The 18,578-nt window shown below is 31.4% G+C and overlaps 2 protein-coding genes across 3 annotated transcripts; both read right to left on the bottom strand.

Annotated features, from left to right (window-relative positions):
* Positions 1-536: 536 nt before the first annotated feature.
* Positions 537-8,813, bottom strand: LOC109791975 (2-alkenal reductase (NADP(+)-dependent)). Its single transcript, XM_083070866.1, has 5 exons — positions 8,395-8,813; positions 2,135-2,309; positions 1,758-1,924; positions 1,103-1,185; positions 537-1,005 (listed from the first exon to the last, which is right to left on the bottom strand). Exons 1-5 carry the CDS (start codon positions 8,614-8,616, stop codon positions 627-629), a joined length of 1,026 nt encoding a protein of 341 aa, XP_082926992.1. The 5' UTR covers positions 8,617-8,813; the 3' UTR covers positions 537-626.
* Positions 8,814-10,702: 1,889 nt separating this feature from the next.
* LOC145955744 (2-alkenal reductase (NADP(+)-dependent)-like) lies at positions 10,703-15,244 on the bottom strand. Of its 2 annotated transcripts, none has more exons than XM_083070864.1 (5): positions 14,910-15,190; positions 12,089-12,266; positions 11,450-11,616; positions 11,225-11,307; positions 10,703-11,132 (listed from the first exon to the last, which is right to left on the bottom strand). In XM_083070864.1, the coding sequence occupies exons 1-5, from the start codon at positions 15,132-15,134 to the stop codon at positions 10,754-10,756; spliced, it is 1,032 nt and encodes a 343-aa protein (XP_082926990.1). In that variant the 5' UTR covers positions 15,135-15,190; the 3' UTR covers positions 10,703-10,753. The 2 variants fall into 2 exon arrangements, with proteins under 2 accessions (XP_082926990.1, XP_082926991.1); XM_083070865.1 differs by having other exon boundaries at positions 10,978-11,121; positions 14,910-15,244.
* Between the last annotated feature and the right edge of the window lie 3,334 nt (positions 15,245-18,578).

Genomic DNA, 18,578 nt, shown 5'->3' with positions numbered 1-18,578 from the left:
CATTAGTTTTGAACTTTATTGTCTTCATTGTAATTCTGATAGATAAATTAAAGAATAATATGTTTTAGGTTAAAGGGTTCACACAAGACAAAACTTATATGCTTTAACGAACACACACACATATACCAATATAATTGGGGACAAGTGACATTAACAAAATTCAAAACCATTCCCAAGAAAAGCAACATAGAACAAAATTCCCAAGGTTGAAACACACAATGCATTATCGAAAATGACCCACTAAATTAGTAAATTAATTTGATGCACTTTTTTCCCAAGATATGCCAGCTCGTCAAATCAAACTTGTGTAGCGAAGAATCCCTAAATAAAAGAACACCAGTCGAAAATATACTTTTAATAATTTAGGAATATTTCTCAAAGAGAGGAGATGAATTTTCAATAAACAAAAATATTTATAGACCTAATGTTTACAACATCAAAAAACACAAATGTTCACTATTGCCAAAAAAAAATCAAGGTCTGTTCAACGTGCTTAAACAAAATAAATAAACGAGCAAATAGAACAAGCCAAGTACTACCACAATCAAAATGATGATTGTAAAAGCCACACCATGAGGCTTGAATATTCAACACAAGAATAGAACAAGAACTTAAATTATCTGCATTTAGTCATGAGCAACAACTAGCACTTGTTTACCAACATTGCGACCACTAAAGAGGCCAACCAAGGCTTTAGGGCCATTCTCAAGTCCCTCGGCTAAGTCTTCCAAATACAAAATCTTTCCTTCTTTAATATAAGGTAAGAGAAACTCCAAAAACTTGGGATATAAGTGATAGAAATCATTTACAAAAAATGCTTCCATGCGAACCCGCTTAAATATGATATTTGGCAAATTTGTTACACCTTCAGGTTGTGTAAGATTATATTGTGAGACCATTCCACAAATAGGTATACGACCGTGGACCCTCATATTCAGGAGTACTGCATCAAGTGTCTTGCCCCCAACATTCTCAAAGTAAATGTCAATGCCTTCTGGAAAGTATCTGATATATAAATTGATATCCATGGTCACCAATGTATATTGTATACATGCACAAATTTAATAAAAACTTATCTATCACGATACTATTAAATACTAACTTTTTCAAAGTTGCATCAAGGTCTGACTCTTCTTTATAGTTAAAGGCTTCATTAAATCCTAATTTGTTCTTCAAAAGATCCACCTGTTTGGAAAAAAAAAAAAAAAAAAACACATTCAAATGAAAGAAAAACTAGATAATTTTGTTGGCAAGAAATATAATAAAAAAAAAGGAATTTATGTCTTGCTAATTAGTCTACTATTATTTATGTATGACGAAAATCTCTTGATAAAAGTTTAAAGTCTATTTTTGGGTAAAGTGGAGGAGCAAAGGTTAGATTGGTTACACAATAAGATACATTTGCAATCAAACTTCAACAAAGTACCATGATGATACAATTTTTTGATATGTGCAAAACATCATAAAACGCAACTAATATTTGATATATATGTTTGCTTCATCACCATAATAATAATAACAATAAAATTACCATGTAGTTGAATTCTACATCTTGAAAATCACAGAAAGTATATATCTCAAAGTTTTCACCACCAAGGAATTTATAATTAACAAATAATATTATCTAAGCTAGATAATAGGTAAAATATTTAGGCTAATTCAAATAATAGTACCTTATATAACAAGATAAAAGACAAAATGTTGATTCTAATTTATCATTCATGCAAACACATATAATGATAATTATTAGAATATACCTTCTCTTTACTTCCAGCACTTCCAACCACATAACAACCAGTCAATTTTGCAAATTGACCAACAAGTTGTCCAACTGCACCAGAGGCAGCTGAAACAAAAACATTCTCTCCTTTCTTTGGAGAGCCTAATTCAAAGAAACCAGCATAAGCAGTCATTCCTGGCATACCTGTGATCAAAGAAGAAACTAGCATGGGTATAAGGCATAATAATATGTGAGAAAACAACGCAACAATGCTAATTAGATTCATTTTGAAAATGTATATTATATACTTATCAAACAAACATAAGCAAAATAGATTGAGGCTTGCATATCATATTGATATCAGGTGCATGATTCAATAGAAATCAACATAAATTGTGTTTGATGAATACATACCAAGTATACCAGTATAATATGAGAGTGGGACATCAGTGTGCTCAATCTTGAAAAGTAAAGTTGGAGAGACCAAGCTGAATTCTTCCCATTTTGTAAATCCCCACACTAAGTCACCTTTCTTATAATCTGAGTGTCCAGATTCTAGGACTTTTGACACCCCATACCCTGCTAATGGCTGCATACACATACCAGTTAAACTCACACATTTGTAATTAAAACTACACTACAAATAACATTTTGATTAATGTCTTTAATTAAAGTAGATACATCGGAACCATGGCATATATACATTATATTAGTAGCCCCCAATTATGCATTGAACAATGGGATTGTCATTGTTGAACCATTTTCTAAAATAAATAAAGTTAATTACACTTTTAATTTTTTAAGTATCACAATAGTTTGATCCTTTATAATATATTTCCTTATTATCATTTTGACTTTTTTATGGGTAAATGATTATTTTTATGACAACATAGAACAATAAAAGAAGGAATCTCTTTCCATTTTAAGCAAATTAATTAATATCTTGAGTATTGAATGAAATTAGGATCAATTCTCCAGATGGTAAACATGCGAAATTATGAGACCCAATTGTCATGAACAAATTGAATTGTGCTTAATTATTTTATTCTTAAAGCAAGTTAACAATAAAAGTTCATATAAATTTTTTATCCAACACAAAAGTTATGAAAAGTAACTTCAATTCAAAATTAATCTTTTACTTAACCAATTATTCGAAGTTGGACCAAGCATGCAAACATTTATCTAAAATTACAACAACAAGAATCAAAATTAATTTCTAAAAATATAACATATAAAAAATGTGAAAGGACTTTAAAGTGATTTTGTATTAACCAACATAAATTAAAGCAGGTAGTACACCTTTTGTGTGTCAAAACCAATCTATCCCACAAAAGTAACTTTTAGTAACAATTTTATAATGACAATAATATAATTGTCACTAAATCAATTATAAAGTACATGATTTTTTAGTTAATAAATATTAGTCATTAAAGTTTATTATTTATTTGTTATTATCTTAATAGTCAGTACAAATAATTAATCTTTAATGGTATGTTTAAATATTATTATTTTTTATTTTTGAATTTTAATTTAAAAATATGTTTAATTTAATTTCTTATTTTTAATTTTAGAAAATAAAAATATTTTAAAGTGACTTGAGTTCTAGAAATTTTGAGATGCACTCAAATCCAAAATTAATCACAGTAACAAGACAAAACCATATAAAATGAACCCAATCAAAGGATTCTTGTCCCAAGCCTTTTGACTACACCCAATAAACTTTTCTTTTCCTATTATATATAAAAAACATAAATTAATCAAAATGTATTTTACACATATAAAAGAATAAAAGATATTTTAGAGATAATATTAATCAAAATACATTCATATATATATATATATATATATATATATATATATATATATATATATATATATATTTCGTTTCTACATTTGTACATATTAAAAATAATATTTTTAATTAAATAAAAGATAATTTAGAGATAATAATATTTAAAACGTAAAGTTGATTAAAATTTATTTATATTTACTTTCAATTCAAAGGGAATATTTCTAAACATGTATTTTTTTTATACTTTTATTGGTAGAGACACCATATTTCGTCCAAACACTCGAAGGTCCAACAAAGCATCTAAATAGTCTAGGACAACACTATAAGGCCCAAGAACCTTGAAACCCTAATTTTAGGCTCAGAACAACCATTCCCAAACCTAGAACGGTCATTTCCAACTGAAAAATTGGCTTTCAATCCTAATTGGGAACGAGTCATTCCCAAGGCCCATTACATGTGTAAAAGCATGGGCCAAAACAGTCGTTCCAAGCTTAGGGATGGTCGTTCCACGCCCTTAGAGGTCTATTTAAGCGTTTATGAGGCAGGTGCTTCGATACACATGGTTCAATTGACTATCCTTGACAAAAACTCTCTCTTCTCTCTCTTTAGACTTTTCTTGAGTGTTTTGTGAGGTCTCTATAGGGCAAAAGACTGCCAAAATCCACCTTTGTACTAAGATTGAATATTTATTTCTATAAAGCTTGTTTCAAAGGTGTTTTTATCAATTTCTTCTCTCTCTTTATTTAATTGATTTGTTCATAATATTGTAACAGCCCAATTTTCACTGGGCCAAGGGCCCAATTAAGGTGGATCAGTAGCCCGGAACGGGCCGTTCCAAATGATGAAAATGAACCCATTTTTAAGTAGCAGAACGGGTCGTTCCAAAGTAGAAATTTTGCGTATTTGGGTTGTTCTAGAACGGGCCGTTCCCAAAGTGAAACAGGCCGTTCCGGAATAAGAAAAATGCTTAAAATATTTTAGTTGGAACGGGCCGTTCTAGTGGAAAATTTTGTGTATACATGAAGGTTCCGGAACGGGCCGTTCCGCTTTCAGTACAGGCCGTTCCGCTTTCAGTACAGGCCATTCCGGTAGGTGAGCCAGAATTCCTATAAATAGGCCATCATTTCTCTCATTTTGACACACCTTCTCTTCCTTCTCTCTTATGCTCTTCTTTCCTCTTCTTCTCTTTGAAGACCAAGAGGAACTCAGAGGATGAGGTTCTGCCCCAGTTTTAGTCCCGGTCCTTGTTTAAGGAAAGAAAGGAGGAGGTTATGCCCTAATTCCGATTTATCCAGGTACGGGGGAAAAGTGGATTATTTATATATAGAGTTACATGAGGGAATTGGGTAGAGGAAGAGCCCTTAGGGTTATGAATAATTTTATAATTATTTCTGTTTGGAGAATTAATTGTCTTATGTGATTCTGTATATATTTAGGACTACGAATATATGTTTAATTTGTAAAAATGATGCTCTGGGAGAGAGAACGAAATTATAGAAAAGTGCTTGTAAGTTAGGTTGTGAAAATTGGATGATTTCTGTTTGAGGAATTGAGGATCCCATTAGATTCTGTATGTGTTGCGGATTATAAATATGCTAATAATTTGTAAGAATGATGATCTGAGAAAGAGAACGAAATTGTAGAAAAGTGTCTGTGAGCTAGGTTTTGGGACAATTGGGGATTTTACTATTTATGTTAAAATTATATTAAATTGATAATTCTATTATTTATTATATTAATTTATGAATGTTATTGTTATATTATTTAATAAGAATTGATGATCTAGATGTGAATTGCTTGAGGGATGTGTAAACCCTTATTTTGTTAGACTTATCTGTTGAGTATGTAATATGGAATTGTGTATGTGATATGAAATCGTGATATGAGATGAGATGTTGTATGGACATGATTAAGAATGTGGTTGCGATGTGTTTCCTCACACTAATGACTAGGGATGGCACGGCTCCTGGGTAAGTGGTGCTACAGGGAGGGCGTGACCCTAGCATGGTATGGGATGAGTAAGACAGTTAACACACACCACTTATGTCGATTATGGCAGCCCTGACATAGGGTTAATTGCAAGAGACTGTATGGATTGTAATGTGATTGTGGTTCCTCACACTCATGCTTCAGGGACGAGCGTACTCTTGAATGATCAGGGATGATACGAATCCTGGGTAGGTGATGCTTCAGGGACGAGCGTACTCCTGGATGATCAGGGATGAAATGAACCCTAGTATGGTGTGGGTTGAGTGAGGCAATTAACCTGTATCACTTGTGTCAGATGTGGCGAGGTCTTGGCATAGTGTTAATTGTAAGATTGGCTTGAATTATGGATGTGGAAATGATATTGTTAATCGTAAAATTGTGTGGATTGTGATGGATTGATAAATTATGATACATGCTTGTATATATATGAATTATGATTTCATTATATGATGTTGTTGTATGTACTTTGCATGTAGATATTTTCTTTTCTCACCGTATAAATTGTGGATGTTTTAGGTGAGGAAGATCCGGTTACGAGTGACATCTAGAATGCCAACAGTTGAATTGTGGGTATGCTTTGATATTGTGACATCGGGGCAGAGGATTTTTAGGACATAGATTTTATATGGATTTGGAATTGTAAATATGATTTTGAAAACAATTCGTAAACTTTCAAGTTTTATTTTCAATTATTATGTTGGTTATTGATAAATGAATATGAAGGTTTTATGTGAACCCTTTTACCAACGTTAAAAATTTTATTCTTTAGATTATTTATATGATTATATTTATATATGTGTTGGGGTAGTAAGGGTGTCACAAATATCGTTATCCCAAAACAACTCGCAATCATGTGGATATTAAGTATGTGAATGTCTAATAAAAGAGGTAAATATTTAAATATTGTTCACAATTATGCTAAAATTGTCATAAGGTACCGAATTAGGGCGATGTGGGGTACTTAATACTTGTCCCACACGTAATCGATCCCCGAACCTAACTCTAACTATGAAGACCATTATTACTTTTTGAAAATCTTTTCCTTTTTTCAATGTTTTGAATAAAATATCCATGACAACTCCTTAGAACCTTTTTTTCAAAAACTATTAGTGAAAGATTAGTCTGATTTTCAGGCATTCCTACACCGATAAAATTTTCAAATGGATGTCAAGATCATCTGTGGATAAGATCGAAATTTTTTGAGTTCCGACAATTGAGTGCAACCTTTTAAAATTAAAAATAGTTTAAAAATATCTTATGAAAAAAGAATTTTAAAAGAAGAAAGCTTACTATTTCAAATTTTCTTTTAGAGAAATTCACCATCACTTTGTTGTTCATGCTCTCTCTCCTTCTCCCTCTCCCGTTCTCTCCTTGGTTAGTTTATTGTATGTGTTTTATTTTTGTTTTATCTCTGATTTGTCAATATATTTCTTCTTATCTTTGATTTATTCTCTAATATAGGATTTCTGTTTTTTTTTTCATTTGTTTGGTAATTCGTTTGATATGTGCATACAATTATGAGTATATATGTTTGTAAAAAGTTTAACACATATATTACTGGGTAGAAAGGATTGATCTTAAGCTCTGAGATTTTGGGTCATTGTCTAGGTTACTATGATTTAATGTGGCTAAACTAGTTTGTTGTTGCATTGAACAATCTAATTCTACCTAATTAATTTATCTTTGGATTTAAGGTTAGCAATACATTGATTTGCAACATTAGCTTAAATTCGCATTTTGAAAAGTGGAAGTTCCTTTTTAATTTGTAATTACTTTCTCTTGCAGTATGGTTCTATATTTACAAGTAAAGTCTTAAGGTATGTTAAAATTATGAGATATATCTTTCATAATTAATTAAAATGTTTGTTTCTTAATTGTGCTATTATGAAAAATTAGTAGTATTGCAATGATGTTCCCTCTGAAATGCAGAAACAATATTAAACCAATAGTGACAAAACCCAATACAATATAGCTTGTTTATGTAAGTTATTTGTAAGCAATGAACTAAGCTTAAATTTACCTATCAACTTGAATGTTGGTCTAGTTACCTTTCTTATTGAGTTTGGACTTTTACATCTTCCATACAACTATATTTCAATTTCTTTATATTTGTGCAGAACAAATAATTTAGAAGTTGCAAGAGTCCCAATATTTTTTTATATGTACATCTATTGATAGTTACTAAGAGTAGTTCAATTGATGTTCATGCATTAATTTTAATTTCAATTAAAAGACAATGAAAAATATATTGTAAATAAAACAAACATGGTATCATTTTCTATCATGTAATGCATGTTTACATGAGGGCATGACAAAGTCTTTCTTCTGTTTCATTTCCTTTATTTTGTCTCCTTTCACTATTCCTTTATTTTGTCTCCTTTCACTTCCTTTATAATAAGGCCAATAAAATTACATAGCAACTTAGAAAGTATATGGCTCATTCACGTTGACACAGTTTTCTTTTCTTCCTATTTCCTCTTATTTCTCCCCTTTTATTATTATTATGGAGGGTCTCAAGGTTGAATGAGTTGTTGTGCACAAACTTTGAGAAGACTTACTCATAATAAAGAGGCTTCAAGAGAAAACAGATTCAGGAGAAAGGTACAGTGAATTAATTCCATGAAAGATTATTAAAATATGTTGATATTTTTGTTTGCTAACATTTTTTTAATTCATATATGGACATAATCCACACAATCTTCCTAATTTGGCAACCAAAAGTTAGTATGTACTTATGAAATATTATTTTTGCTGATCAAAAATTATTTACGTTGGAAACACCAAGTCAACCACCAAACCGATACATGGTGAGATAGCTTATATATATAGCAAGAGAATTAAATATTAAAAGGAAAAGATAAGAAAGTGAGAGCGAGAAAAATTGATGACTTACAGAGCCAGGTGTGTAGGTGTGAATTCCCTCGGGAGCTATCTTTCTCATGAGGGCCACCATGTAAGGATCACATGATAGGTAGAGGTTTTTTAGAAGCACATCATTGGAACCTTCTGGAAGCTTCAACTCTATTGTTCCTTCAACTATGTTCATGTCGGATTCCTTAGGAGAACCTGTCACATAGTCCCTCAGAACCACTTGCTTGTTCCTCACTTGAGCCATCGCAATTCGTAGCCTCTATTTTTGCGTGATAATTTTTTGTGTTGTGTTAATTGGTTTCACTTCCCACACATGGGATATATTTATAGAGTGAACCGTTGGAGAAAGTGTGAAAATGGGAAAATCGAATGGCTAATGTTTCATCACTGCCTACGTTATTAGCAGTTATCAAAATGTTGTTGAATATAAGCTAGCTGCATAAAATTGATTCCGTGTTTGACTTACAAATGCTTCTTTTCTCAGTAAGACACTTGTGTCTCTTCGTTGTTTTAAAGGAATAAAAAAATATTAAAAAAATGGTAAAAGAAAGTAATGATGAAGGAGAAAGTCAACGGTTAACTTTATAATAGGATGGTAGTTTATTAATTTTTTTTAACTATGTTATTTTCATAAAATATTTCCTGACTTTATTCTATTAAAAAATTTAATTGACCATCTTTAATAGAGTCTTTTCTCTTAATTGTATTTTTTTATAAATAATATTCACATTCAACCATTTATTTTAGGTGATCAAATTTAGTATTAGAGATATCAATGATTTGTTGGTGATAGTCGTATATATTAATCGAAGATAAAATATTTTAAAAATATAAACAATAAAAAATTTAGTATTAGAGATATCAAGTGTTGGTCACATTGGTCACATTATCGGGGTTAGGGTTTGCTTGTTCTACATCTACGTGATTATTATTGTTCGTGTTTGTTTCTCTCTGATTATTAGATGTAGACATGGTTCTTCCACTCCTAAGTCTCATGCAACATGCATACCTAAAACTAGTCCAATTATGTTTGACTTAAACGGGTCCCACCGGGCGTGCCAATTTATTTACGGTGAAACTCGTTTTATGGATTCTTTTTATTCGGACTAGCACGACACACGTTTCAATTTAGGTATGTTTCGTTTTGAGATATTTGAAGTACCACGAGATGGAGCAGAAAGATTTAAAAGCTACTTGTTTCTAAATATTCATCAACGATTAACAAGTAATAATATTCATGAAAGTAAATCCTTAAATAAACAGCATGAACGATAGATACATTTGCAATACAGATCATGGTTCACTTGCATAATTAACAGGAATTACAATGCCAGAATGCTAGAACTACGTAATCAAAAGAAATAAGAAGAACGAACTACACTAATACTACTCCTAAAAAGAAAACGGAAAAATGGTCGAGAAGGAATCATACCCAAAAACAATTCCGTGCAAGAAAGCCATATGCGTAGGCAGAGAGTGATTGAGAGTATAGTTTTAGTATGAGTTTTCCGACCCCTGTGAAGGTACGTAGCTCTTGTATTTATAGAGCCAATCAAGAACGGTTAATTTCATGCATGTACGCCACTAGGGGATAACCGCTATCCACTATGCTTGTTACGTGACTCTAAATTGTAACTTCTCATAACCGTTCGCCTCACGCTTCAACTTTACTCGATTCGACCCTTAATAGCCACCTTAGTGCGCCTTAACTGTTAAGATCCCTTTAATAACAACTCTTTACCATTTCGAGTTACTATTACATTTTCGAGTTACTGTCGAGACCGCGTTCTAACTTCTCTTCAATGAACAACAGATAAACGTTTCGAGCACTCCTTTGTTCAATTTAATTAATTCTATTCGAACACATTCACGTGTGAACAAATAAGGCTTTCAATATGGTAGGTGTTGACCTTTATCTTTTGTTTCGAGTGGTTTTCACACCCTTTTCGAGTCACATGGTTTCGAGTAACCTTAACAACACGGTAAAAAAAAAGAAGTTTAAAGTCCATCACAAAAGACTTTATCACATAATTATAAAGTCAGCGAAATTTACATTTTAATTAGCATTAGCTTGCAGCGCTTATTTGAATAGTACTCTATTTGATACCTTTATATAAAGTTGTTTAAATTTTATAGATTAAAAAATATAATTGAGAAGGGAGATTCTATTCAAAGTGACTCGATATGTTTTCTAACAAAAGGTAATTATTAATATTATTGATGAATATTTTATACTAATATCATATTTATATATATAAGAAAAAATATCACAGACACAGCAATTGAAAATGATAAACCATACAAAGAAGCCTTAATTAACATTCGACCCAAAAACAGAACAAAAACCTAATTAAAGGATGGACTAATATGTCCAAATGCATTCAGTCGCGAGTAACAACCACCACTTGTTTGCCAACATTGCGACCATTATAAAGGCCAACCAAGGCTTTAGGACCATTCTCAAGACCCTCAACTATGTCTTCTACATACACAACATTCCCTTCTCTGATATGAGGCAAGAGAAACTCCAAAAATTTGGGATATAAGTGATAAAATTTAGTAACTATAAAACCTTCCATACGAAGTTGCTTGAATATGAGATTTGACAAATTTGTTACACCTTCATGTTGAGTAAGATTATATTGTGAGACCATTCCACAAACAGGTATGCGACCTTGGAGTCTCATATTCTGGAGTACAGCATCAAGTGTCTTGCCTCCAACATTTTCAAAGTAAATGTCAATGCCTTCTGGAAAATATCTAATATATAAATCAATATCCATTAATCATTAGTGCATGTGTATGAACCAATTTAATTAAAACTTTCATATCACGAAACTATTAATATTGACCTTTTCAAAGTTGCATTGAGGTCTGACTCTTCTTTATAGTTGAAAGCTTCATCAAATCCTAACTTATTCTTCAATAGATCCACCTAATTGTAAAAAACACATTCAAATGAAAATTTTGTGACATAAAGTGAATATTATAGACTGTAACTTCTGATATTTGACATAAACGTACAACTTAATTATCATTCATGCATACATATATAGTGACAATGATTGGAAGAATACCTTCTCTTTGCTTCCAGCACTTCCAACTACATAACAACCGGTCAATTTAGCAAACTGACCAACAAGTTGGCCAACAGCACCAGAGGCGGCTGAAACAAAAACATTCTCTCCTTTCTTTGGAGACCCTATTTCAAAGAAACCACCATAAGCAGTCACTCCTGGCATACCTGTGTTCAAAGAAGAAACTAACATGAATAATAATGCACAATTATAAGTGAGAAAACAATGATTTATTTTGAAGAAGTACGAATTACTCATGAGTATTTGTCTAAATATTACACAACCAATTGAATTAAGAGTTTGTATCTAAATATTCTCTAAATCTCTGTAGTGAAAAAACATAGTATTTGTCAAAAAATTTGGCCGATTATTTTTAGTGAGATTTCCTCTCTTAACCACATTGTTTTTTATACAGAAAACTTGAACTCAAGACTTTTATTAAAGAAATCAAACTTAATTCTACTCGGATCAAGGATTTATTAGTAAAAAAACACGTATGATATATATGTACTAAGAAAATCGAGAGAAAAAAATAGTCCAACATAACCGATATAAAATGAGGCTAGCATATCATACTGGCATGAGGGGCATAAATGATTGAATAAGAATCAACATAAATTGTGCTTATTGGATACATACCAAGAATACCGGTGTAATACGAAAGAGGGACATCAGTGTGATCAATTTTGAAATGTATTAGAGATGAAGGGATCAAGCTGAATTCTTCCCATTTAGTAATTCCCCATACTAAGTCTCCTTTCTTAAATTTGGGGTCTCCAGATTCAAGGACTTTAGACACCCCATATCCGGTTAATGGCTGCATTTAAATAACGATTAGTAAACACTAAGTTTATGATTAATAAAATGTATTTTCAGTACAACACTACAAACATTTTATTTTTAATCAAAGTTTGTCTTCAACAGTTCAATTTAATAACTATTTACACTAATCGTTAAAGTTTCACAAAACACCAAACTTCTTGAACCACTACATTCTCATCGCTGAACTGTTTTCTTAAAATTTTATTTTGAAAATATTGACTTGATACATATACCATTAATAAGCAGCCCAATATGATGTCCTTAGCTTTTCACTTTAAAAAAATGCCTTCAATGTTTTGATATCAATTTGTTAGAGTTAAGTACATGACAATAGGGGTGTTCAAATTGCTAAACTAAACTAAACTAGAAGAAAATTAAACTAAACTATAATAAATAGTTTACTAAACTAAATTGAACTAAAATAAATATTGACTAAACTAAACTAAACTATTATCTAGATTAGTGCACTATAGTTCTAAGAGTTTGAACTAAACTATTAATATCAATTAAATTAAATTATTATTAATTATAAATTAAATTATTATTAATTATAAACTAAATTGAACTACATTAAAAAAAATTAAAATCAACATTTTTAAATTAAACTACCAAATTATTGATATTAATTATAAATTAAATTTAAAATAATGACGCGTTTGTTTTAATTTATATATTCAGAGATTGAATCTTCGTCTTAAATATGAAATAGTATAAATTATGTTCAGCAAAAAATATTTATCTCGAATATTCTGTAATGATTGTCCATTTAAAATAATTCTGTAAACTAAATAAACATTTAACTGAAAATGAATTACTACAAAAGAAGAAGAAAAAAAAGAAATTTCGTGGTTGTGTTATTGATTGGATCTCAAAAAACTACAAGAAGCGAGAACAAGGAGTAAATGAGAAAGCAAACGTAGGCAACAAAGCGGGGGTGTTCGTCCCAGCGCGCGACCTGTCCGAGGAGCTTGGCGCAGACCCTGGTGACTCTTCGATTCTCCGTAAATGTGCTTCTTGTATTTAGTTTTAGTGAACTGAACTATTAATTTTAATAGTTTAGCTTTATAAACTACACTAAAAATAATAGTTTGGTTTAAACTATTAAAAAATAATTTAATTTATTTTAGTTTAGTTTATTTTAGTTATTTAAAAAGTTTAGTTTTAAATAGTTTTGTGAACACCCCTACATGACAAGAGCTTAATTGAAAAGATTAGTTCATTTGCTCAAAGAATCTTATAACTTAAGTATTATATTGAGTTCTTATTCTACATGTGTAAAGTGTAATACAAAAATAATAGTGCTATATTTGAGAGTTTTGAAAGAGATATGATATAGTGGTTTAAAAATTAGAAGGTTGAAATGGAGTGGTGAGGAAACTTGAAAGGAACGAGTTACGAGTATGACACCGGAAGATGTTGTAGGGTAGTTCTCCATTGTTTAGAATTCATAATGGTAAGCAATGGATTGAAGAAAATTGATATTATAAAAAAATTGTAGTTATAAATTGTTAACTTATTCAAGCTAAAAAACAAGTGGATTTAAATTAATATATTTATTACTAAATAGTTTTGAAATCATATGAAATTTGATATATATGATCTTGTGTATAATATAACATAATTTAATATTTGAATAAATTAAATTTGTATTATATCAAAAGTTATTTATTAAAAGGGTAAGATTTAACTCATATACAAACACACACACACATATATATATATATATATATATATATATATATATATATATATATATGTGTGTGTGTGTATATGTATATATGTGTATATATATGTACACACACACATATATATACATGTACATATATATATGTGTGTACATATATATATATATGTGTGTACATATATATATATGTGTGTACATATATGAGCACAACATATATGAGAATTGATTAAATTATATTGATATAGCTTTTACAATTATTATACCATTCAATAGATTTATATAAAAAATAAATTTTGTTGATCTTATTATTGAATTACAATTTTATATTATCTTATATACCAAATTTGTTAAAATTTAATTACAATAATTAAGAAGACAATCAAATTATTTATACTTTAATATATTTAAAATACACATATATATATATATATATTATATCGATTTTAATTTATATAAATGTAAAAAAAAATTGGATTACTATAAATTTTTTTATATATAATCTGAAAAAAAAACTTTTTATGTAATATTTTTTTTTAAATAATCATTTAATTATATATATATATATATATATATATATATATATATATAAAAGTTGGAAGTATAATTTTCTTTTCATCGAATCAGTCTCATTAAAAATAAAAGTTGTATCTTTAATTACAACTTTATGTCTAAATTAAATCAAATTTCAATTCTTAATTAAGAAATATATTAAGGAACTCAGTTTAAATCACTTGTACAAACAACTCTAAATTTAACTGTCTAAATTGAATCAAATTTCAATTTTTAATTTAGAAACTCTTGTGATAAATAATTTTTACTTAAAACAAAAATTTGTACACCTATGTATAGGTTAGGTTTTATATAAGTGGTTGATGATGGATGCATGAGAACTAAATATTTCAAAATAAAAGCAAAAAAAGAAAAAAAACAAGTGAGAAAAGTTTGAGGACTAACTGAACCAGGTGTATAGGTTTGAAAGGCGTCGATGGTTTCCATTTTGGTCATGAGGAATCGCATGTAAGGGTCACATGATAGGTAGAGATTTTTGAGTAGCACATCATTGGAACCTTCTGGAAGCTTCAATTCTATTGTTCCTTCAACCATGTTCATGTCGGATTCCTTGGGAGAACCTGTCACATAGTCCCTCAGAACCACTTGCTTGTTCCTCACTTGAGCCATCGCAATTCGTAGCCTCTATTTTTGCGTGATAATTTTTTGTGTTGTGTTAATTGGTTTCACTTCCCACACATGGGATATATTTATAGAGTGAACCGTTGGAGAAAGTGTGAAAATGGGAAAATCGAATGGCTAATGTTTCATCACTGCCTACGTTATTAGCAGTTATCAAAATGTTGTTGAATATAAGCTAGCTGCATAAAATTGATTCCGTGTTTGACTTACAAATGCTTCTTTTCTCAGTAAGACACTTGTGTCTCTTCGTTGTTTTAAAGGAATAAAAAAATATTAAAAAAATGGTAAAAGAAAGTGATGATGAAGGAGAAAGTCAACGGTTAACTTTATAATAGGATGGTAGTTTACATTAGGTTGCATTAGGTTGCATTTCATTAAAAAAATATTATTAAAAAATATTATTAAAAAATGGCTAATGTTTTACATTAGGTTGCATTTCATTAGTCTTACAAAAAATCTTTTTCTAACAAAATTTGAATCATGCCTAAGAATACTTCACACATTTCTCAAAGTGGTAGTGACTTTAGTTCACGTCCTATTAGGTAAAATGTCAATCTTAGATCCCTCTGGTTTAAGGTTTTGTTGTTAATAAACAAAGAGACTTTTGATCAATAGAGTAAGTTTTCGAAATGACTAAGACAAATCTTCTAGTAAGACACAACTTTTCAGTAAGACGAATCCTTGTTCAAGATGAAAGTTGCACTAAAATGAAGCTTTATATACAAAGAGAGATATGCATTGAATTGTTATCAATTTACACTAGGAGGAGATATACTAAGACATGACGAGATAGAGGTGTCGACCAAGTTACAAATATGTGCACACAACATGTGAAACTAAGGCTCCAACGCCTGATTATCCCCAAGGCCATGAATCTCCAAGCTTTTAGACAAAAGAGACCTTCTATGGCAGTATATTACATACCCATCACAAAAACAAGTTATATACATGATGCATGTTACACACAAGACATGATGCATATTATTCATGTTATTTTTTACATTCTCAAGCTCATATTATACAAGTCATATGCAAATCACATCTTAGCAATCATACCCAAACTTTCATCCTGGCTAAGCTTCGACTTATACTTTTATATCGCATAACTGTCACATGATCCACACATAGTACATCATACATTCCATGAACAACCACCTAAATACACCCAAGGTTGTAATCACCATTAATTTACACACAAATTCCATAATAAATTAACATATTATAATTAATTATAAGTTCACAAATTATTTCACCCTCCTTCTTAGTTTGCAGATGCTACCTTCGATGGTGGTATCAGTATTATGTAGATAAACTTCTCTCTTTTGATGCTTTTTTGAAGAAGCTGATCAATTCTCCTCTTTCTTCTTCGCAGGGCCCCAAACAATCAGGTACTTTCAAGAACTGAAATATTATTTATCAATTCGAGCAATTCTTTAAAGTATGTTATCGACCTGACAACATTAGTCGAACCATCTTCGATGCATCTGTCTCTCTATCGAAAATGGTACAGAGGAACATCCGCTCAAAAAAGGTAATCAATCCTCGAGGGAAAACTGATTTCGAAAAATTTTGCCCTAAAAATATACCTCCTCTTCCAAATGCTCTTTTTGGTTTAGCTAAATATTTGTCTTATCCCCCTTGGGTAAAAAAACTCGACCCATTTTACCTCGAGCATAAAGCGGTTCCTGTAAAGAATCGAGTTACTTATGCGAAATGTTCCCTGTATGATTTTCCTCAAAGAAGATGGTGGCCACTATGTTGGGTCGATAACACTAATCCTCCCCCTGGTAAATGTCTATACTCAAGGAAATCTCTCGAATTTTTCATTGTACTTATCTCATCTCTTTGCTATGTTGTGTTATACAACTGCCATTTCTCAGCATGTTCCATAGCACGATGAGCAAAATCCCGATTGGGAGAGTGATGATAATGATGATGCAAAGGGATCATCATTACAAGGTCGAAAAAGAAAGACTGCTGCTGACAAGGTTTCTTTACGTTCTAAGGTACAATTCTTTTCGACTTTGCCCTTTAATCTGACTTCTAGCATTTATTTCACTACCTTTTCTGGTTCTTACATTGTAGAGTATTGAAACCTTGAAAAAACAAAAGGTACAAAAGGTTGACTCGGGCAGCACCAAGACTGTAAGTACATTATTTTTCCTTTATATTTTTCGTTACCCTTTATTTCGAGTCTTAAAAAGAATATGTCTTCCAATTTTAGGTCTCAACCACGAAAAAACAGGATAAAGGCAAGGGAAAGTTAGTAATTCCTCTTTCCAAGAAACCTCAGAAGCCCTCTGGTGAGAAACTTCTTCAAGATGCAATGAAGTCATTTCCCAAGGTACTTTTGTTTTGATTTTCGATTACATTTCCTCACATTTCCTTCTTTCTTAGACTTTCCTAAGATACTTGTTCATAATAGGGTACTGAAATCATCCACATTGATTCTTCTCGAGAAATGTCGAGAGATCTTCCTCCCGTCACTGGGGCATCTCCACAGGTTCCCCTTTGCTCTTTCCTAGTTTCTTATCATTTTGTTCGAGAAATGTTTTTTTAAAAAAACCATTTTCTTATGATCTCATCACTGGTTTGTAGTTGGTCACGTCCGAGTTGAATGTTACTGAAATAAATTCGATTGTGGCCTCGATTAGATTCCTCCTCAAGTCGAAGAGGACAAGGTTCCCTAGTCGGAACCTTTGGTGAATGTGGAGACTTTGCAAGAGTCTGCCCAAGGTGAAGATTCTTTCGCGCTCCAACCTCCCTTGAATCCAAACAAGGGTATATTTCCTTTAACTCCACACCTTTATCGTGACTCTTAACGAAGCTATCTCATAGCTATTTTCTCTTTTTGTGCAGATTCGACTGAGTCTCCTAGGCCTTTCACGACTTCCCCCTCGACTCAAGGAGGTGCTATCTCTTCTATCCAAGGCCTTTCATCAATTCCTTCCCCAGACTTAGACTTGATGAGCTTCTTTAACGACGAGGATGAGGATATTAACAATATCTTCGAGGTGCTGGACAACTGGACAAGTGGTCCATCCGGATCTGGGCAGGAAAAAGAAAGGGTTGTCGAGCAAGTGTCTGAGACACCATCTTATCAACCTTTGCTCGAATCTTTCCGATCGAAAGCATACGTAGAAGATCTTGATCAAGCCTTTCTTGTTCCTGAATTTAAGACAGAGGTGGAGCAGATGGTCGAAGACCTGTTGTCTTATTCGGATCTTCCTCCTGAGGTCCATTCTGAGTTGCAGGAATTTATCAAACCCTTTAGTCTCGCATGGGATCTTCGAGCTCAATGGTCTACTACATTCCAAGAAGTAGCCCAGATTGAGATCGAGAATGAGGGAGACCGTGCCAAGCTTGAGAACCTCCGTCATGAATTAATTTCTATCAAGAAATCAACGGAAGACATGATTTCCGCTTTGCAAA

This window comes from Cajanus cajan, chromosome 3 (genome assembly GCF_000230855.2).
Source record: "Cajanus cajan strain Asha chromosome 3, NIPB_CcT2T_4, whole genome shotgun sequence".
NCBI classification, from domain to species: domain Eukaryota; kingdom Viridiplantae; phylum Streptophyta; class Magnoliopsida; order Fabales; family Fabaceae; genus Cajanus; species Cajanus cajan.
Note: the sequence above shows the minus strand (reverse complement) of the source record. Positions and strands in the feature narration are given on the sequence as shown.

Coding starts and splice junctions, on each gene's coding strand:
- LOC109791975 (XM_083070866.1), bottom strand. CDS start 8,616: ATGGCTCAAGTGAGGAACAAGCAAGTGGTTCTGAGGGACTATGTGACA. Junction 2,310..8,394: donor ACACCTACACACCTGGCTCT/GTAAGTCATCAA, acceptor ATGTGTATGCAG/CCATTAGCAGGGTATGGGGT. Junction 1,006..1,102: donor CTTGATGCAACTTTGAAAAA/GTTAGTATTTAA, acceptor TTTATATATCAG/ATACTTTCCAGAAGGCATTG.
- LOC145955744 (XM_083070864.1), bottom strand. CDS start 15,134: ATGGCTCAAGTGAGGAACAAGCAAGTGGTTCTGAGGGACTATGTGACA. Junction 11,617..12,088: donor GTATTACACCGGTATTCTTG/GTATGTATCCAA, acceptor CTTTGAACACAG/GTATGCCAGGAGTGACTGCT. Junction 11,308..11,449: donor GTGCTGGAAGCAAAGAGAAG/GTATTCTTCCAA, acceptor TTTTACAATTAG/GTGGATCTATTGAAGAATAA.